We start from the raw sequence: 21,688 nt of genomic DNA on the forward strand, positions 1-21,688 counted from the left end.
GGTTGAACCCATGAATCATTTTAGGTGCGTAAAGGCCATGCGTAATATTAAGTTATTGAAAAATGCGCATGCGTCAAGAAAGCCTTAGTGTGTAAAATTCAGTGATTACTTCAATGCCGCTGGGAGCGTGTTAGTGAGAAAAATTAAAGCAGATTGGATGTTTATTGAATGGCATATGAGGAGCCGGTGAAAATCCAGAATTGTAAATACAGCACGAAGTATATGGATATATAAATATTATGGAATCTAAAATGTAGAATAATAGTAATGAACAGAGCCACAAAATGGACGAGTACATAAATATTATAAAATAGAGAGACGTAAAACATGCGTGATGAACCGAGCCACGAAGTGGACGTATACATGTACAAAAACATTATAAAATATAGAAACGAAGGTTGATCTTTACAGTAATCGAAATGCAATATCTGACTTACGCCACGTAAGGCGTAAGAGTTTTATATTTTAAATATGGAAAGCACTTTAGTCTCTTCGAAATAGATTACATATTGGTAGGGTTAGAGGAAATCGGAATTTCAATTTATCGTCAAGCTAGTTAAATTTTATTATATATGTTTTGGCGTCTATAATCAGATGAGCGTATGCTTGGGCGGACGAGGCGATGTTTCTTTTTGGCACGTATCATCGTATTCTATACAAGAGCGTGGTGGTCGTAAGCTCATTGTTGCGTAATGCCCTACTGGAGATTTTTATCGTCGTCACCTGACAAACGAGTTCGTGGTGCCTGTGCTCGAAAATGAGAAAGCTCAACTAGCAAATAGCGGGTGATACCAGATCCCAATGGTTTATGAAACCGCAGTGGAATTTTGCGCAATAGAAGCTGGCTACTATCGTCAAGTTTGATGAATACGAAGGGTCCTGTGAATTTATTAATATTTCTTCATTTTGTTGGATAATAGTATATTGGGTTGCAACTGTTACAAGTGCGAACATTAGTCGATTTTTGCGCGTGTGAAGTTTGCGGCTCAAGCCGAAAACGAGAGTAATATACCATCGGGTAACAAGTGTGGAAAGTAGGCGATTTCTGACGAATGTGAAATTTACAGCGTGAGTTGAAAGCAAGTATTGCGTCCACACAAAGACGAGTCCGGAATTAGTGGCACAAACAGAAGACGAGTGCTGTAATCACATCAGTCAAACACATGCTATTTCTCGCAACATTTATCAGGAAAGTTTGAGTTGAGAAGCATCGAAGGCATAACTGACGGCACCTAAAATTGGGATTAGGTAACTTACTCTCAATGGCACAGCGCGTGAAATTGATTCGCTCAAAATTGCGCGTGTACTAAAGAAAATCTTGCCTTACTAAAAATGTCCATTTGAGCAAACATCAAATGTTATGAATGAATTCAGCCTGTAATTTTTTACACGATTTGTCTTGTAAACTCCATAAAATATATAAGGAATCACATAATAAAATACATACGGGTGATGTGAGGAAATTAACAAATTTTTATGTACAGGGTAGAATTATAACTAAAAACTCCGATGTATCCACCCTTCAATTTTTAAACCTTTGTAATCATGCGAAATTCACCAGTTTTTAAAAATGTTTTCACGAAGCCAGAGCAGTTTTTCCTATATTTTCGTTTTCCTTTCAGCGGAACTTGGAAGGTTAGGAAATCTTCAAAATCCGATTGATTCAATACGTTGCATTGAAGAGGGATAACGCGCAACTTTTTTTTATCGCGGTGAGCACCCACAGTCACATGTAGAAATCTCTTCAATACTTGGGCATTTGTCGAAGAGTTTTGTGACGATGCCGTATACATAAACGCGACAATCGACGTGATAACTGCGCTCGAATATCTGTTTTATTTCATGTCGATAATTATCATTCAAAATCAAAGTCTTTTGGCGGTATGCATGTGATCTTGAGCCTTTTTGCATGATCAATAAAATCAGGCCAAATAAAGGAACGTCATCCTTTGCACTAATCATGCTTTTCTCCACTTCCGACTAGTCACATGCCAATATGATGGGTACGATGGGTACGATGCTGTCAAAACCGCAAGTATTCGAAAACGAATATTCATCGCCGAGTTTTACGGCCTGCAATACAGTTACAGGTGAAGATAATTAATTAGTCGATACGTTTGATTATTGTCAACCATGGTGCATATTGTAGTCTACACCTCAACAAATGACTAATCGTAGTTACTGTCTTTAAATATTTTAATCTTTTAGCGTAACCAAAAAAAATAGTTCTGCGTACAAAATGCAAACAAGACTTATAGCCGCACCCAAAAGATCGAGTACTTCCTTGTGATGGTTATCCGTACTTTATTTTCTCATGACAAATGCAATTATTTGATGAATATGAAGTTTCTTCTCTTCAAGCACTGTGTATAAGGAGGACTATAATGTGTAGATGTTGTGTTTACCCTTTTGAATCCTTGCTTCCGATGAGAAGCCACGTAAGACAAGCAATGCCATCTAATGAGTGATATGTGGATGTGCAAATCATTTTTCTACGAGAAGAATATTGTTGAAAGAATGTAAATTCGAAAAATTGGTGATTTCGAAAAACTAACGACGGAGCCAGGAATCGAACCTGGCGTCTAGAGATGCTTGACCGGAGCCTTACTCCACTAGTCCACCTAGCCGCCCTGACTCTGTTGTCGTTAATTTCTCTCATCACCAGTGAGTTCGAATTTGTTTTCCTGTGCCCGGCTTATGTGTTATTATATATTTTTTTTTGATCTTTTCAATTATTTGATCTTTGCGCAACAATTAAATTAAGGTTTAGGCCTTATATAATTGAAAAATTGTAGTTAACTGGTGAAATACGTTTAACATGGCAATAACCACAAAATATAGTATCGACAAGTATGATCACCTTACCAAATCGTTACTCGTATTGTTTATTCTAATTCCCATAATATTTAAACGGCTACTGTAACGGTGCCCATTTGATTACAATTTTCCAGTCACCTTACGAACGAAATTTATCTTAGTACTAGAACAGGTAGACTGTGGACTAGACGTAGGTACATATATGAAATTTTTTACATTTTTTTGAATTTAAATTTGTAGAAAGTGCATGACTGTTGAGTCATCTCGAAAATGAAATTCTATATACGTGACCTTTGGAACTGTGACAGTTTCTTATAATCAGAATTTTGGTTAACTTACTTTGTAAAAGGGCGTCATACGTTCTGTGATTTTTCTATGAAAGTTTGGACTGCTTTTTGACAGCACATGTTGAGGCACAAGCCTCGTCAGTCTTCTGCTTCTCGGCTAGCTAGGATTTTACCTGCGAAAAAGCAGGGCGTCTGTAATGTTAGCAGAACCATGTTGGAAAATCGATCATTACCGATACCATAATCAGGTGCTCTTCAGGTACTAATTAGTTGCCCTGTTCAAAAATTAGGTGCTCGATACTATTACCGATAAAAAAGAATTTTCACTCTGCACTGCTGACGCAATGTCATGCTGGCACTGCATAGTCTAAAAACGCGGAATATTGGCTGTGGAAAAAATTACTTTACGCAAGAATTAGGTGCTCTTTAGGTGCTAAATAGGTGCTCTATTCAAAAATGAAGTGCTCGAATTTATTATCTTAAAAAATGTATTTCCACTTCGAAAAATCGTCAAATAATGGCGGTAGAAAAAAATTGGTTGATTCAGAAATTGGGTGCTCTTTAGGTGCTGATTGCATGATATAAGAGCTTTTAAATATCAGCGGTGACAATTTTTGATTTTCAATCCTTAGTAAATAACAAAAACAGAATCACTTTTTTTTACGGCAAAATTCTCAGTGAATTAAGAGCTAACAGGATATGCATAATTGGATTTTTGAGCTACTCCTCCCAAACTAACCCCTGCCTACCCTTAAAACTTATCGCAGCGAATTCTTTTTTACGACAATACACACAACCCTCCAGTACTCATCATTTAAATATATTTTTTCACCCATCTCATCGCGATTGGGCGTGGATATATCCATAAGGGTTGTCCTTTCGACATTGTTTTCAAGGTATATTAGGGCTTCATAATTAGCTTCAAATTCTCACGTGGTGAAAATAATTTAAAAAAAATTTTTTCACTTCAGGGGGTTAGCTTTTCAGTAAGTTGCCCCCTTCCCCCCACTATTCAAAATTGATTTTCTCCTAATAGAAACGGGCTCAAAAATCCCGGTTCGCGGCAGTACAGAGCTCATAAATAGCTCTTTATTATATAATTTTTGCAAATTTTTTTGATCGAGGGGGAGGGGGCAGCTTTACGGAGGTCGGTACCACATGTGTGTTAACTTAGCCCAGCACTTTGTACAATGTAAAGTTATGAAAGTTGTGCTGAATTGTGCTGAACTTTTGGTAGTATGTGCCGTAAATCCCGATTTCCCTAAGATCGAGATTCACGGCAGCGAATTATATTGACTGAACTTCGTCTGGCTAACTCTCGATCAAATGATATAGTAGCACTCAAGCCTTTTTACCGCGTCAAAGTGTCAGTTGTCGAAAAGGTTTTTCTTTCATTCTTTTTTCATTTTTTATTTTTTTTTTTATTAATAATTTTTTCCGATTTTTTTTTCAATTTAATTTTTTTCTTTAGAACAGCAATGGAACCTCAATCCTTGTCCATCTCATTTTTTCCCTTGTTTTATTTCAATTGAATTCCAATTCAAGAAACAAAATTCTCAGTTTTGTTTCTTCCATTCTGTAACTCTTTTTTTTATTTATTTTTTTATTCCATGTTTTGTTTTAATACTGTTAATACTTATCATGTCAAACAGCAATGCAACCCTTATCCCGATTAATTTGAACTTGTCTTTTTCTATTTCTGTTGGGACCGGTGGTGGTTAAGAAGCACAGATATGGTGTGTGATATACGAGTAGTATTTATTATTGGTTACTTAGTACGGTAAGCATAAGTATATTGCACGACGCGAGAGACTAGCGTGGGTTGCCGTGACCGGTGAGGACGCCATGCGTGACTGCCTGCCAGCGTGCGTGCGCGTAGGCTATTGGGGGGGGGGGGCATAGGCCCGTAGCTCGGGCGGTGGCACCATTTGGCGGTACCGTGGAGTACCCAACATCTCCCTTCTCTAGAGAGCCACCTCCTGGTGTACGACTTGGCGTTCGGGTCCGATTCCAGTCGTCGGGGTGGGGCTCGTTCGCGTACCGATCTCCAGGGGAGGACTTCTACTCCTGCCGGGTTTCCAGCATCTCGGTTAGGGCTAGGGGCCCTAGGCTGAGCTGGCGGTTCGTCAGCGTCCGGGTTGTTGATCGCTGGAACCAGGATGTCGTTGGATTCGGTGGGAGTCCAATCATCCTCCACGTCTTGGTCAGGGTTCGAGGCGTTGGAACTATCTTTTCAGATGTGGTTAATGTGTCGCTCGACCTCTTTGCCGCTGTCCAAGAGGATGGCGTAACGGACGTTGGAAATGATTTTAGAGACATTCCCTTGTTTCCGTTTTTTGAACTGGGTAAGGACTACGACACGGTCGCCGATTGCGAGTTGGCGTGGTCGTGCGCCATGATGTCGGTTAAACTGTTTTTCCACGTTTGTTTGTTTTTCTTCGAGGTTGTTTGGCCCGCTTTCCTCTTCCTTCGGTTTCGGAAACAGCTTGGAGAACGGGGTGTTCATTTGTCGTTCGAACAAGAGTTCCACTGGTGACTTACCACCTGGAGCTGCCGCACATGGCGTGTAACGATAGCTGTGGAGGAAGTCGAAGAGAGTCTTCCAGTTGGTCGCAACTTTGGCGATGGCTCTTTTTACAGTATCAACCACACGTTCGGCTTGTCCGTTTGATTGAGGGTGGCTTACCGGTGACATTAGGTGGGTGATCTGGTGGTTTTCGGAGAGATTCGCGAAAAGTCCGGAAGTAAATTGAGTTCCGTGATCACTGATGAGGATTTCTAGGGGTCCATATCTTGAGAAGACTTCGTGGTACAGTTCTACTGTGCGTGGTGCTGTTATTGACGAGGCTATCGCCACCTCCAGGAACTTGGAGTATGCGTCCACGAAGATGTATAGATACTTGCCGTCTGGATGGTAACCAATATCTACGTGTACCCGCTCCAATGGACGTGTGGCTTCCGGCCAAGGGCTGAGTGGTACCTTACTTGGAGTATGCGTCCACGAAGATGTATAGATACTGGCCGTCTGGAGGGTAACCAATATCTACGTGTACCCGCTCCAATGAACGTGTGGCTTCCGGCCAAGGGCTGAGTGGTACCTTGGTTGGCATTCTTCGTGTCAGAGTACAAGCATCGCATTGTTGAACAAGTCGCTCGATGTTTTCGGATATTTTAGGCCAATAAACATATTCTCTGGCGAGTTGCTTCATTCTTCTTATACCTGGGTGGCCTTTGTGTAGGGCCGTTAGGATTTCAGGTTGCATCGTTTTTGGGATGACTACTCTGTCTCCCATCAACAATGTGTTGTCGACGGTACTGAGGTTGTCTTGACGTTTCCTGAAGTGTTCGATGACTTCCGTCGTAGGGTTTGAAGTCCATCCGTTTGCGATAGCTTTCATTACAGATGCAAGGTCTTCATCTTCTAATGTTGCTGATCTGAGTTTGTCTCGTAGATTTTTTCCGAAGGTGTCGATAGACAGGTTTCTGACTTGCTGGACCTCTTCTTCTACAGTCCGGATGCTAGCCACTTGAAGTTCTTCGCTGTTGTCGCAACGGAATTTTTCTATCAAGCGTGATAGCGCGTCCGCTTGGCCGAAGTCCTGCGTTCGGATGTGTTCGATGCGAAAGTTGTATCCTAGGAGTCTCATCGCCCATCTTTTGAGACGTGCGGCTATAGTGAGTTTGAGACCTTCGTATCGTCAGGTTGGAGCATCGCAACAAGGGGTTTGTGGTCGGTTTGCAGTATAAATTTTCGTCCCCACAGAAATTTGTGAAAACGCTCGACTGCCGTAACCAGGGCTAGAGCCTCCTTTTCTATTTATGAAAAGCCTCGTTGAGTGTCCGTAAAGCTTTATGCCATGTGGTACACAGCGCGTTCTCGTCCTGAGTCGTCTCGTTGCAGTAAAGCGCCTCCTAGTCCCGTAGAATAGGCGTCTGCTGCGGCGACTAGTTTTCGATGGACCGTAGTGCTCCAAAAGGAGTGAACTGAGCATAACCTTCCTGATTTGTTCGACAGCCAGGTCGTGCTGTTGGTTCCAGTCCCATGGATGATCCTTTCGGGTAAGTACTTCTAGGGGTTGTTTCAGCTGGTGTAGGTGAGGGATGAACTTTCCGTAGTGGTTCACCATTTCTAGGTAGCTTTGCGTTTCCGAGACGTTCGTAGGCTTGGGCATGTTAGCTATAGCGCGAGTAGCTTCCGGGTCAGCTGCTATACCTTTAGCGCTTATGATCAAGCCGAGGAACTTTATTTCCTCTACTGCGAGACAGCACTTTTCAGGTCTGAGCTTCCAGCCTCTGTCTTCCAGACGTTGGAGAGTTTGGCGTAAGTGTACATCGTGTTCCTGGAGGTTGGAGCCAGTGACAATTACATCTTCGATGTACGCGTGAGCTCCTTGCAATCCTGCCAGCGTACTATCCATGGCTTGTTGGAACATAGCAGGTGCTGTCTTGATGCCAAAGGGTAGTCGTCTGAACCTGAAGAGTCTCTTGGGTGTAGTAATAGTAGTTATTTCTCGATGGTCTTCAGCGATTTCCAGTTGGTAGAAAGCATCGCTCAAGTCGAGTACGCTGAAAAAGCGATTTCCGTTTAGTTTGGTGATGATACCTTCCACGTCGCGACAGACCGGTTGCCTTCGCTATGTTGAGTCGGCTCCGCGTGCGATGATTGTCCGTTAGCCGAGTGTACAACCGGGTGTACAGTCGGTTGTACCGCGAACTTGGGTTTAGGAGTTTCCGAACTTTGGACACGAAATACGATTTCCGGGTTTTCGTATTCACTCAGTGGCACGGACCATAGGTCGAGAGTCGAGACTGTCGATCGCGTTTAGTCCGAATAAGATTACTCCCGCACGGTTTGCGACGTGAATTTCCAGTTCGGCTTTACGATCGAGAGCTTGTACCGCACACTTGAATTTGCCGATCATTTTGAACTCACTCCCGCTCGCGTGTTCGACGATTTCACTCGCGACGAGGTCTGGAGAGCCGCATTGCTCCCATTCGTCTTTACTGATTAACGTAATGTCTGAACCCGAGTCGTATTGCAGATTCGTGACTTTACCGAGGATAGTCACTGCTACGTATTTTTGACGACGCTTACCGACCGAGGTAAGTGATTGCGTCACGAGACTCGCACTTTTGACACTGGGTTTTACGTCTTTCTGTTTCGAACGGCACACTTTGGCGATGCGTCCTTTACGCGAACACTGATGACACACAGCTTCATTGAAAGGGCACTTTGACCGTTGATGATCACCTCCGCCACCGTTGCACTTTTGATCCGATGGTGGCTGCACCGGTTTTTGCTTCGGACCACCTTTCTCGAATTATCCCTTAGACTTCGCGTAAACGGCGTTTATCGCTGTGGTAGGCGAATTTGCGACCGGATTTTCCAGCATTTTGAGGCTAGTTGACACGTTCATATCAGCTTCTAACTCTGCAACTATGTACTTAAGCGATGTATCTGCGTTTTTTTCCACTACGCGAGAGCTATTCGTTTCAACTCGTCGTTTTCGCTTGAGTAGCAGAAGGATTGTAGCAGTAGTGAAATCCGTAGGTTGTCGTCCGTGAGTTTCGCGCGATCAAAGTCTGAGGCGTGTCGATTTATACGATCGATATGTTCCGTTATAGGGGTCGCTTTGTCGTATAGATAGTTGAGGATCTCGATTCGCCAGCGTGTTATAGGAACTTTGTCGCGAAATAAGTCTTTCAACGTGGTGATGACTCCGTCCTGCGGCATGGCTGTCGGGTTTTCAGGGGCAACGTGATTCACTAGCCTGTCCAACTCGATTTGGCCGAGCTTGTCTAGCACGAGACGAGTTCGCGTTTCTGGAGGTAGCGACACTGATTCCGTGACGACGGTGTATTCATGACGCAGCAGCCATTTTGAGAACGGTTTGATTTCGTCCCCGGAGCCATATGAATATTTTTTGACACGAGCACTGAGCTGATTGAAGAGATCAGAGTGTGACGTGCTAGGTTGATTCGGTCTAGCCCCGTCGTTCTGGTTCTGAAGCTGTAGTTGAAGAAGCGAGGTGACGGCGGCTGTGAGAGCCTTGATTTCTTCGGTGTTCGCCATGTTGTCTCACGCACACAATTTTTCTGTTTGATTTCCCGCACATAGGTTGATCGAATTTATTTCCGCAGCGCCAGTTGTTGGGACCGGTGGTGGTAAAGAAGCACAGATATGGTGTGTGATATACGAGTAGTATTTATTATTGGTTACTTAGTACGGTAAGCATAAGTATATTGCACGACGCAAGAGACTAGCGTGGGTTGCCGTGACTGGTGAGAACGCAATGCGTGATTGTCTGCCAGCTTGCGTGCGCGTAGGCTTTTGCGGGGGGGGGCATAAGCCTATGGCTCGGGAATTTTGAAAGGCACAATTCAGAACAAATCGGGGATTTTAGAAATTTAAAAAATTTTCGAAATTCCAGTTTCAGTTCGGCCGGAAAATCATTGTTACAAGTGCGAGGGTTGGTCGAATCGCGATTTGTTAGAACGAGAAGTTAATATACTTTTCCAGCACAAATGATGGATTTTTTAAATTTCGAAAATTTAAAAAATTTGAATCCTGGTCAGGGTGGAAAATCGTTGTTACTAATGCAACGGTTGGTCGGATCGCGATTTGTTAGAGTAAAAAGTTCATGTACTCGTCCAGCACAACTCACGATCAGCACACGTCACGGATTTTCGAAATTCGAGTTTCAGCTCGGGCGGAAAATTATTGTTACAAGTATAAGGGTCGGCCGAATCGTGGTTTGTTAAAGGAAGAAGTTCATGTACGGGCTGAGCAGAACTGAGCACAAGTCGCGGATTTTCGAAATTTCAAAAGTTTCCGAAATTCGAGTCTCGGCTCGGACGGAAAATCATTGTTACAAGTGCAAGGGTTGGTCGAATCGCGATTTGTCAGACAGAGAAGTTGATATACTCGCCCAGCATAACTTGACACAAGTTGCAGATTTCTGGAATTGCGAAAATTTTCGAAATTTGAACTTTGGTCAGGTCAGAAAATCATTGTACAAGTGCAAGGGTTGGTCGAATCGCGATTTGTTAGAAAGAGACGTTGATATACTCGCGCAGCACAACTCAGTACAAGTCGTGGATTTTTTCATTTTTTAATGTTTTTTTTTCATAATTCTGAAATTTTTAATTTTTTTTTTTCAAATTTAAATACGGCACAATTTGGCACAAACCCAACACAACTCATCACAAATCTCAAAATTTCGATATCGCAAAAGTGCTGGGCTGGTCCAATTTTCGTTCTTTTGAATTTTCCGGGAAACCGTATAAGCCGGGAAATCGGGATTCACGGCACATACTGGCACAAGTTCAGCACAACTTTCATAACTTCACATTTTTCAAAGTGCTGGGCCAACTTCACATACATCGGTACCACGTCGCTGCTCTCGTCCGCGTCGTTCGTGCGTCCGACCGCGAGTTACTTTTTGTCGTGTGCGTTTCGAACCTCTCCTGTCTCTGTCTGTTGCATAGACGTATAAGAATAAACCATGGGAGTACGGTAATACACAAGTACATACTGTATTATCATATACTGTAATAAACCATAAAATATTAGAAACCTGCATTAACAATAGGAATCAACGTATTATTATGAAATTTTCAGGTTAGGACTATACTACAAATACAAATACAATACTCGCATGTGAAAAGTGCGTTTGCAAAATAGACTTGGTTGTGCTTCACATACAGGGTGTTAATAAAGTAACGGGACGGCTGAATATTTCCGTAGGTAAGACGATTTCCCAAAATGTTAAGGTCGTTTTTGAAGTGACTTTTTCCAAGGAATTCAATGGTGGCCTTCATTTTGACCTTGGCGATATCCTTCAAGGTTATTTCAAGATCAACTTTTGTATTTCAAATAAGAACCTCCTTTTTTGACATCGGCAATCGATAGAGCGGAAAATTTTACGTACAGAAATGTACTTAAGTCACTGGCCCCCATTGACCTTGAAGGTCACTGCAGGGTTCATTAAACTTAAACACAGTATGGATACCTCGGACAAGAATAGAAGCTTTTAAATTCTATCGTCAAGACCAAAGTTATCAATTTTAACAAGGCGTATCTAGTGGTAACCTCGATCATGACCTTCAAGGTGATTTCAAGGTCAACTTTTTTTGTTATAAAAACTCCCTTTTTGACAACCGCAATCGATAGAACGAGAAATTCGACATACGGATATGTACTCAAGTCATCGGTCGAATTTGACATTGAAGGTTAAAATTTGATTCACTTTTAGCATAACCCAGGAACAACGACGTGGACGTAGTAAATTATAAAAAAAAAAAAATTTGACCTCGAAATCACCTTGAAGGTCATGATCGTGGTCACCACTAGATACGCCTTGTTAAAATTCATAACTTTGGTCTTAACGATAGAATTTAAGAAGCTTCTATTCTTGTCCGAAGTATCCATACTATGTTTAAGTTTAAAGAATCCTGCAGTGATCTTCAAGGTCAATGAGGGCCAGTGAATTGATTACATTTCTGTACGTAAAATTTCTCGCTCTATCGATTGCCGATGTCAATAAAGGGGGTTCCTATTCGAAAAACAAAAGTTGACCTTGAAATAACCTTGAAGGATATCGCCAAGGTCAAAATGAAGGCCACCATTGAATTCCTTGGAAAAAGTCACTTCAAGAACGACCTTAACATTTTGGGAAATTGTCCTACCTGCGGAAATATTCAGCCGTCCCGTTACTTTATTGACACCCTGTATAAGGCATTTTTTTGTCATATTGATTGGTATTTCATTAAGTCATAAGCACATTAAACAACATTTGGTGGCAATATGGATATAATAAACTCAACGGACACGCAAATACGTGCCTCGTGCATTCGCGGCCACCCGGGGTCTATTCTTATATGTCTACGGTCCGTTGTCCAATCGTCTCTGTCTCTCATCGTTTGGGCATTTTCAAAGCGTTTCGAAAGCCTTTGCGGTTATCTATGCATTTGACCGTCAGGTGTCAGTTCAGCTCATGTATTTAGCTGACCGTTACAATTTATTCAAAATTTTACTGGATATTATGCAAGTTTTTTAATCAATATCTAGCCCGCAATAGTGTTGCCAACCTAATTTCGAAGAAAATAAATGTATATCTCAAGATAGCATATTTTTCGTCCACAATTTAAGATAAAGTTTTTTCTTCGGTCCCGTTTAGAACCAGCGTATTTCTTGGTTATCGTTTGGGATGACGTCTTTTTGTGTCGCATTTTCAGATAGCATGTTATTCATTTGATACATTGATATAATCACATTAGATTTGCATTAAAATTAATGACGCCGCATTTTCACGTAAATGACTCGATTCACCTACGGTTACCCTATCTCTTGTGTATCCGCGTATGGGACACCTATTTGAAGTTTCGATCGATTAACTTTAATTAAAAACACAAGCTAACACCAACACTTGATTCTGGAGAGATAACAGTGAACTGGTTCGCTTTGCAGGAACATGAAATAGTAATACTGAGGCACTGAATTATTTGTTGGATGATTATCAGTACTCAATTTCAGTATTTTATAAGAGTTTCTGATCAAGTTTTATTAATGAAAACTTAAAGTACGTTATCAAACATTGCATTCTCCAAAGTTCAAAGGTTATTCCATTATGTGTTAAGAAATTTTCGTCTCTTCGACGACGGAACCAGGAATCGAACCTGGCGTCTAGAGTTATTTTTTCAAAATCACCAAATTTTCGAATTTTACATTCTTTCAACAATATTCTTCTCGTAAAAAAATGATTTGCACATCCGCATATCGTTCATTAGACGGCTTTGCTTGTCTTACGTGGCGTCCCATCAAGAAGCAAGAATTTCAGATGCAAACATTTCACCTACACATTATATTCTTACTGGTGCTTGAAAAGACGAAAATTTCTTAACACATACATACCCGGGCACATGAAAACAAAATTCGAAACTCACTGGTGATGAGAGAAATTAACGACAACAGAGTCAGGGCGGCTAGGTGGTCTAGTGGAGTAAGTCTCCGGTAAAGCATCTCTAGACGCCAGGTTCGATTCCTGGCTCCGTCGTTAATTTTTCAAAATCACCAAATTTTCGAATTTTACATTCTTTCAACGTTATACCATTATATTGCATTGCAGGAATCATGGCCATCCTATTCAATGGGATCGTGATGTCGCACTACACTCACTTCAATTTGTCAACTGTAACGCAGATAACGATGCAACAAACGATGCGAACATTGGCCTTCATTGCTGAGACATGTGTCTTTGCATACTTAGGCTTGGCCTTGTTCAGCTTTAGACATCGGGTACGTACAAGATCCAGTATGATCGAAACTTGGTTAACGAGAAACGAAATATTGGTTGCAGTTCATTTAAAGATCATATCATGTGAAACGAATCAGATAGTTCAGGAATTTTTTAATACTTTTATTATACAGTATACGTGGTCAGAGAGTCAAGTTTATTTTTGAAATTATTTTGGGAGCGTTTCATTTTTCGCAAGTTTTCGCAATAAGAATTGAATGCAATTTTCTTTCCTCCTACAAATGAACTGCCAGCAGGATTAGTATACCTCCGTCAGCGAAAGAGATCATTTCCATCGTTTGGCAACTTATGTCTTCTCTATTGAGAATAGTATTCTATTACACGCCGTTTAGGATCTGTAATAATATGTTACTGATACAATTTGTCCTACACAACTAATAATAAGATTAAAGTATTCACGAAACCTAAAAAGTAGTACCTGGTCAAAATAAAAAATGATGTATTTATAGTGCGAACAAATAGTCTACTTGACTCCAATCTTCGGCAATCACAGTGTGAACTTTTACTTTAAGAAACAACGATGTCGAAGTTAGTAACTTTTTTTTTAGTGTCGAGTTCGTCGCATATAGCACATTGAAGATTATGCTGTTTGTAGGCAGATGGAGTACAGCTATATTCTATAGAAACATTGTTAGATTCCCGAATTCATCGTTAATTTTTCAAGTCACCAAAATGTTCGAATATAACTCTACAAATTTACTCTCATGAACAATTGATATATCGTCTGTATATGTCATTGCATGGACGTCCGAGTACGTTCCTTAGTTAAAGTACTGTACTGTAGCTGCACTCTTCCTGCAAATATAATATCTCTATGTGATATAGCTGTACTTCATCTGCCTACAAACAGTATGGTCTTTAATGTGCTATAAGCGACGAAATTGATATTAAAAGTTCGGATACAAGGTGATAAGAAAAGTTGACGACAATGTAGTCAGGGTAGCTAGGTGGTTTAGTGGAGCGAGACTTCGTCAAACATTCTCAGATGCCGGGTTCGATTCCCGGCTCCGTCGTTAACTTTTCAAGTCGTCGAAATGTCCGAATTTAATTCTCTACAAATGAAACTAGTAACTGTAGCGGAATAGAACATTGAAACAATTAGTATTTTGTAAATTGAGTATAACTTAAACATGACGGGGATTGCAAAGTATGACTATGTTTTACTTTATTACATTGTTGATAAGTTTGTGACCAGGTTTGTTAATTCACTTCCAAATCGTCGAGGTAGGTCATAAGTGAAACATCTTTATTATAACGAGTTTGCGGCTAGGCAGTTGTCAGCCACCTCCAGGCTATAAACAATAAATTACATTTTATTTTGAATCTGTCATTTGATTAGAAGTAATAAATTTTAATAATGTAATGATTACTCTGTGAATCTCGGACCTTCAATCGGATTACACAGTTCATTTCGACTTTTACGTTATCTACAACAACTTCTTTTTAAATTAGACACATGTTATAAGATATTACAAAATTTACATCGGTTTTTAGGATATTATAAGCTGAATATCAATCTAAAACAGTTTACTTCTTCATACCAGTTTATTATTACGGATTACTCATTATTCTTTGACATCCTTCAGGCTAGGGTGTTCACGCTTGCGCCATTTAGAAGGAAGTGAAGATTATCGGTAATGTTAAAGGTAATCAATTTATAATTTCACGTATAGGTCGTGAAGCCAAATGATATGATGAGGCGTGAATTTTCGAATCCACTTGATTATCTTTAACATTGCCGATAATTTTCACTTCCTCCCAAATGGCGCAAGCGTGAATATCCTAGTTTAAAAGATGTGAAAAAATAGTGAGTAATCAATAATAATAAACTGGTATCAAGATGTTAACTGTTTTAGATTGATATTCATCTTATAATTTCCTAAAAACCGTTATAAATTTTGTAATGTCTTACAACATTTGTCTAATTTAAAAAAGTTGATGTACATAACCTAAAAGTTGAAATGAACATGTACTATCCAATCAAGATCCAAGATTCACACAGTCATCATTATATTGTTAAAATTTACTACTTGTCATCAAATAGATTTACAGACAAATGTAATTTATTGTTTATATCCTGAATATGACTGGTAGCTGTCTATTCGAAACGTCGTTATAATAAAGACATTTCACTTATGACCTACCTCGATGACTTGTAAATTTACTTAATTACAGTGGACTGAATTTCAGACGATGCAAACGTTGTGAAATAACTTTCTTTTCTAACGCTATGAACTTCAACCTTATAAGAAAAATCCGTCAACTTAGAAATTTAGTCTGACGTTGAGGTCTACTTCCGTAAAAAGTTTTGAAAAGATCTGTGACCTCAATAATCTATTTCAAATTAAATATATCATGTACTACGAGTTTATTAAGTTGCGTTTTCATTTTTTTTTTTTTTTTTTTTTTTTTTACCATATTGAAGTTAGTATTGAAGTCAGCGATTCACGCTGAGGTAAAACCGTTACTTTGTGATTTGGAATTGTTTGAAATGCAGTAAACCGTAATAAAACAAAATCTACTGATATTTTGAAATTTTCATTTCGTTAAAGTCATTGTAAATATAACAAATATTGATTTTTTCCCCAAACTTTCGTTACAATAACGTTACTAACTTCAATCTCGTTCTTTTAACGATGTACAAAAAAGACGAAGCAATTTCCAAATTCCTAGCTCTTCTGAAATCTCACTTTGTACGATAAAAAACTTTTCACCGTTTTTTACAGGTAGAGCCGGCATTAGTAGTTTGGTCTGTAATTCTGTGTCTGATTGGGAGAGCTGCGAATATCTTCCCACTTGCACTTCTGGTCAACCGCTTCAGAGAACATCAAATAACAAAGAAAATGATGTTCATAATGTGGTTCAGCGGTCTACGAGGGGCAATTTCGTATGCTTTGTCCCTTCATTTAGATTTCAGTGACGAAACTCGTCACGTAATCATAACAACGACGCTGATCATAGTTTTATTCACCACCTTGATATTTGGTGGATCTACAATGCCTCTACTAAAATTCCTCAGAGCAGAGAAGAAAACGCGGACTAACAGTAGCAGAAGAAAGAGAAGAGATAAAGAAATTTCACTCAGTAAAACTAGGGAATGGGTAAGAAGTCTTACTGACATTTTCGATTACAACATTATTGATACAATTGAATAATATAAACTATTCAAGAAATTCCGAGCGGGACATAAAAATTCTTTGAAAAGTTTGAGTGGCCTTGACGTCTTGACAGTCTGGCAAAAATGAGAATTTCGGTTAGTGATGTCTCTAAAGCCAGCACTGCCACAATAAAGAATCTAAGTATGAGGTAGCCCAAAATCAAAAACTAATTAAGTGATGATTAAAGTGCTGTAACATCAATTTTAGATCTTCATCCTCCAAGGTGGACAGAATTTCCCCTATCCAATCTAATCTACTGAGTTTACTTGCCATAAAAAAAAGAAACATGAAAAATCCTAAAAAACCCTAGAGAAAAAATTATAGAATATTTCTTTTTAATATGTTTCCTGACGGAAACGAGACCTAAATACACTGTAGGAACTTTCATATTAGTGCTCATTAATCACGTTTTTAATTAATGAGTATATACACCAAGCTTCCATTGTACTCTGATCGGATTTCCAAATCGCTGGAAAGCTCAATGCAAATCGATTCAGTTTACATTAACTTCTACAAAGCTTTCGTCTCGGTAAGTCTGATCAGGTTACAACAGAAGGTGTGAAACTCCGGTATTAGAGCCAGCTTATTCAGCTGGATCGCTACTTATTTAACAAATAGTAGGCAGTATGTGAGAATGAAGACCAATGTTTTTTGTCCTTTCATAATCGGATGGGGCCTTCGACGAGTGTCATACATCGATCTTATTCTCTTTATTTTGTTCATAAGTTATCTTCCACAATGTTTTAGTTTTTCTGGCTGTCTAATTTACTGCTACTGCTGATGGTTTAAAAGTTCTACACGAAAAATGTTCTACAGAATATTCTAGAATAGAACAATTTTCCTGTAGAATAAATTATGCAAGATTATTTCTGATCCGAATTTCGAATTCCTTTCTATAGAATAATATTTCTGTAGAAACGAGTCTGTAAGACATATTCTGTGGAACATTTGCTCTATAGAAATGATTTCTGTAGAATCGAACCGCATTCCTTACGTAAGGCGATCTACTGTCGATTTTAGGGACACTACGTCTCTAATATATCTCTATAATACTTTAGTTATTCCAATTTTATCGTACGGCGCTATTGTCTGATTCCCGCACTTCGGTTATCTCACGGCTCAATCGGAAAGTGTGTCTCACAAATTTATTCGAATCTTAGCCTCTAACAATAAGAGTGGTTCTCCAATAGCTGTGGATGACTACGATAACGTAGGTCTAATGCCGAAATATAATCTTAGACCTGTTGAACTCATTCGGCATTTCCAATCAATAGTCTTTGTCTATAAAATAATTAATAGCCACAGTCCCTGTAATGATCTCGTCATTTTATTTTCTTCCAAAAACATTTGTTATTCGATTGGACAACCACGTACTTTCTGTGAAAATCTTTCTGAATCCAATCTGGGCTTTTACTGTCCTACATATCTCTAAGTTGAAGAGACTCTGGAATAGGCTTGATCACTTCACTACTTCCGCTCTAGCTATCAGCACGTTCAAGGCCCTTCTAAGTCGCGCAACAATTGAACCGTTTCCTGTTTAATGTGTAATAAGTCATGCCTACTTGTATATATGGTCTGCTTTAGCTTACTTCAGTTAAGTTTACGTCAATTTAATCAACATAATATTTTCGGAATATTCATGAATTTTCTACTGCGTCACTCTACTCTACCTATTACTGGAGTATTTAATTGGCATTTAATTACTACTTAACCTCTTTTTGAAATCTGCTGCCCGTAGTGTAGATTCGCTCTCTGACTGAGTCAACAGCTCCACACAAAGTATTACAAATATCGAAAACGATAACTATCAAATTTGGGCTCTGCATATTCTTGAATCGTCTAATTAGCAGTCAATTACTGTGTGATTACTTTCTCGAATTTGACACCCCTAGTGTGGATTCGCCCGCTGACATCGTCAGCACCTCCAGACTGTAGAAATAAAACGGAAAAAAATTGAAAATGACGAGTATCAATTTCAGGCCTCGGATATTCTTAGATCATCTAATTAGTATTTGATTACTGTGTGATTATTTTCACGAATTTGTCACCCCGTTCAGTAGATATTTCGATGTGGCACAGGATTTCGTTACCATCCAATTAGCGCTTAATTATTTTATATGATAAACTTCATTTTGCTCATGTGGTGGTGCCAGCTTGATAGAGGTTATTATATATATACTATTGAGATTAATCAAAATACACTCAATCCCAAATGTGACGAGATATATCGCAGAGTGTTGTATGAAACTATTTAAAAAACCATTATGTGGTTTATAGGATAACCAATTTTGATTTACTTTTTCCGATATTCAGCTATGATATTACATTTACATATTAGAGTAATTTTTCTAATGTAAATCAATGATAAGTGCTTTAGAATTGAGAAAAACCCTAAAAAAAAACCTGGGTGGTTGGGTTATTCCTACCCTGTCATCCTCTTATAACTTGAGAACAAATTGAGACAAGAATTTAAGAAAAATAACGAATGCTTTTTCTGGCAAGCATAATGAAATTCTAATGACTGAAGCAAACGAAACACATTACAATTCTTATCTGAATTAAAAATAATTCTCCGGAAAGCTATATCTAAATGTTGGCCGCTGTATATTCACGAAAAACACCTTTTTCGTATTATAATTTCTGTTATGGGAAAATGGTGTAATAATGAAATATTTGCAGACAAATCTGACACGTGGCTTAGCCATAACGAAATTCATCATACGGACCTTAAAATTTATACTCGTTCTGAGAAAAAGTTGCCAAAATGTAGCGTACCTGTTAAAATGTCAAGTATAAATGTGTAATTTGCTTCGTTTTTTTGAAAACCGCATTCTGTCGGATAGGAAAGAACGTTTACGAATTTTTGAAATTTTCATTAAATTAGTTATCAAGTTAGCAGGAAATAAGGCTCTGGAATCAGCGTTACAGCAGATAATAAACACCTGATTAACTCTAAATTCTCAACTTTCAATTTTTAGTTTCATTAATTTTTGTGGCAATCTCAGCTCAGCCTCATCCTAACATCGCCATCGATTTTGACCATAAGGGAACGCCCTCTAACCTTAGGACCCTACACTATTTGTACGAAACAAATAACCTACATGGGGATTACGTGCACCCCAGCACTTCAAATCACGTCTCGTAAGCGGGAATAACCACTTCAGTAAATTCAAAACTGACCTACGTGAAGAATTAATGCTATTTAGTTGCTCATTTGTTCCCCAAATTTTGATTTTGTTGCTCAAATAGTTTCACCGGAATTTAAGGCGATGTCAAGTTTAAAAAAGTTGGCAAGGGCGGGAAAACGAATAACGGAATATTGAAAATAAAATTATAAGAATTTGTTGCTAAGTAGTTTTTCGATTAACACACTCACTTCAAACCGGAATAATCCACCCCTGGTTCCAAAACCACCCCCGTGTCGATAACGTACAAGCAATCTGCTTGGAATATTATAAAACATACAGCATACTTTGTTTTCAATAAATGAATCAATGAATTAAGTCAATGCGACGTATCTCAGATTTTGTTGCTCAACCCCCAATGCCCGAAACTCACCCTCTTGTCAACAACGTTACAGAGGAATGACAGAACGCATGTTTTAAAAAATTCACTAAAAATTGATTTCGGATCTCTGAATTAGTTGCTCTTGATATACCCAAACTCCGATTTTGTTGCTCAACCCTATCACTCGTTGATATATGCATACTAAACATTTTCGTATTGCTCTGTAAAAGCTTGTCACACAGTTTGTACCTGTTACTTGTGACAAACACGTGTAAAAAACTCTGAGATATCTTGCTATCCAGATCCTTACACATCACATTCCATATAGGATGAGATTTCTTAATTATTTTGTTATTCGGTAGTAACATTGTTTCCCTGTGGCTCAAAATCACATCAATAATTATTAACTTATTGACTTTTGAAAGTCTCCCACGCCCCAGATCCATTGCTTGAAACAATGTGTTCACCACGTTAAATTTTCGAAGACTGAATCTTCGTGGATGTAAAATGTGACGAACAATCAGAGGTACAATGGAAGACCCATAAAAAATTAGGTGGGGGAATCGCGGTGAAAAGACGGCGGTGTGATTGACTAAACGTGGAAGGCGAAAATCAACGATGCAATGGAATACATTATAACATCGCCACACTCGAATCTGTCAAAATTAGCGTATTGAATATCGCAGTCAAAACAACTCAGATATTTAACGGAAGGAGAGTGCAAAACATTACCATTTGTGTACATGGAATCGAAACTCATGGCTCGATATGCCGACGGCATTCCTCGCGGTATCGATCAAAATCAAAAGTTAAGATCTCAGATTCACCACAAAATGTTTCACATAGAAGCACTGGTCAAAAACTGGAGCTACAGGTTTAACAAAATTTGCTTAAGGATGTATTGGTTATACATTCTCAACCAAAAATGAGCCTCGTTGACAATATTGAATACTTTATAATAAGATAAAAATGGAAAAAAGTCAACCACAATACAGACGATAAGAAGATTAAACTTGAATAGTAATAATGTCCAAAAGTTATCAATAAATTGATTGAACAAAACATTGTTTAACAAATTTTCAGGGCATGCTTTTTCTTGATAAGTGAAATGAATTCGTTGTTTTTTCTGAATACACATGAAATTTGAAAGAATTTTCTCGTAATTTTGAAATTTCCGTTTTCGAAAATTTTCGATTTTAGAAAATGTAGGAAAAATCGTAAATTTTGAATACGTTTTCATAAAAACGTTGTATATTATAATTAAGAAGTTTCCGGAGCATTGAACGAATAGTTTCATAAATACAGCATTTACAAATTTTCTAGAACAGAAATTTCAAAATTAAGAACAAATTGTTTGAAAATTCATGTGCATTCAACAAAATTAATGAATTCATTTCACATAACAAAAAGGAAGCATCGCCTGAAAATTTGTTGAACAATGTTTTGCTTAAACAATTTATTAATAACTTTGAGCATTATTTTCATTCAAATTTAATTTTCGTATCATCTTTATTGTGGTAGATTTTTTCCAATTTTTATCTCATCATAAAGTATTCAATATTATCAACAAGACTCACTTTTCGTTGAGAATGCATAGCCAATA

The 21,688-nt window shown here is 38.7% G+C and overlaps 1 protein-coding gene and 1 long non-coding RNA gene across 2 annotated transcripts in view; both read left to right on the forward strand.

The window, feature by feature from the left end:
• Positions 1-21,688, forward strand: part of Nhe1 (Na[+]/H[+] hydrogen exchanger 1) — a 47,470-nt gene that overhangs the window by 11,439 nt on the left and 14,343 nt on the right. The window contains exons 2-3 of the mRNA XM_046625437.2: positions 13,232-13,401; positions 16,147-16,521. Of these exons, the coding sequence (XP_046481393.1) occupies positions 13,232-13,401; positions 16,147-16,521 (545 nt within the window). The remainder of the gene's footprint in view (positions 1-13,231; positions 13,402-16,146; positions 16,522-21,688) is intronic.
• LOC138190923 (uncharacterized) lies at positions 439-2,091 on the forward strand. The gene is made up of 3 exons (XR_011177041.1): positions 439-1,248; positions 1,623-1,712; positions 1,985-2,091. It is a non-coding gene; the product is annotated as an uncharacterized lncRNA (long non-coding RNA).

This window comes from Neodiprion pinetum, chromosome 1 (assembly GCF_021155775.2).
Source record: "Neodiprion pinetum isolate iyNeoPine1 chromosome 1, iyNeoPine1.2, whole genome shotgun sequence".
Taxonomy (NCBI): Eukaryota; Metazoa; Arthropoda; class Insecta; order Hymenoptera; family Diprionidae; genus Neodiprion; species Neodiprion pinetum.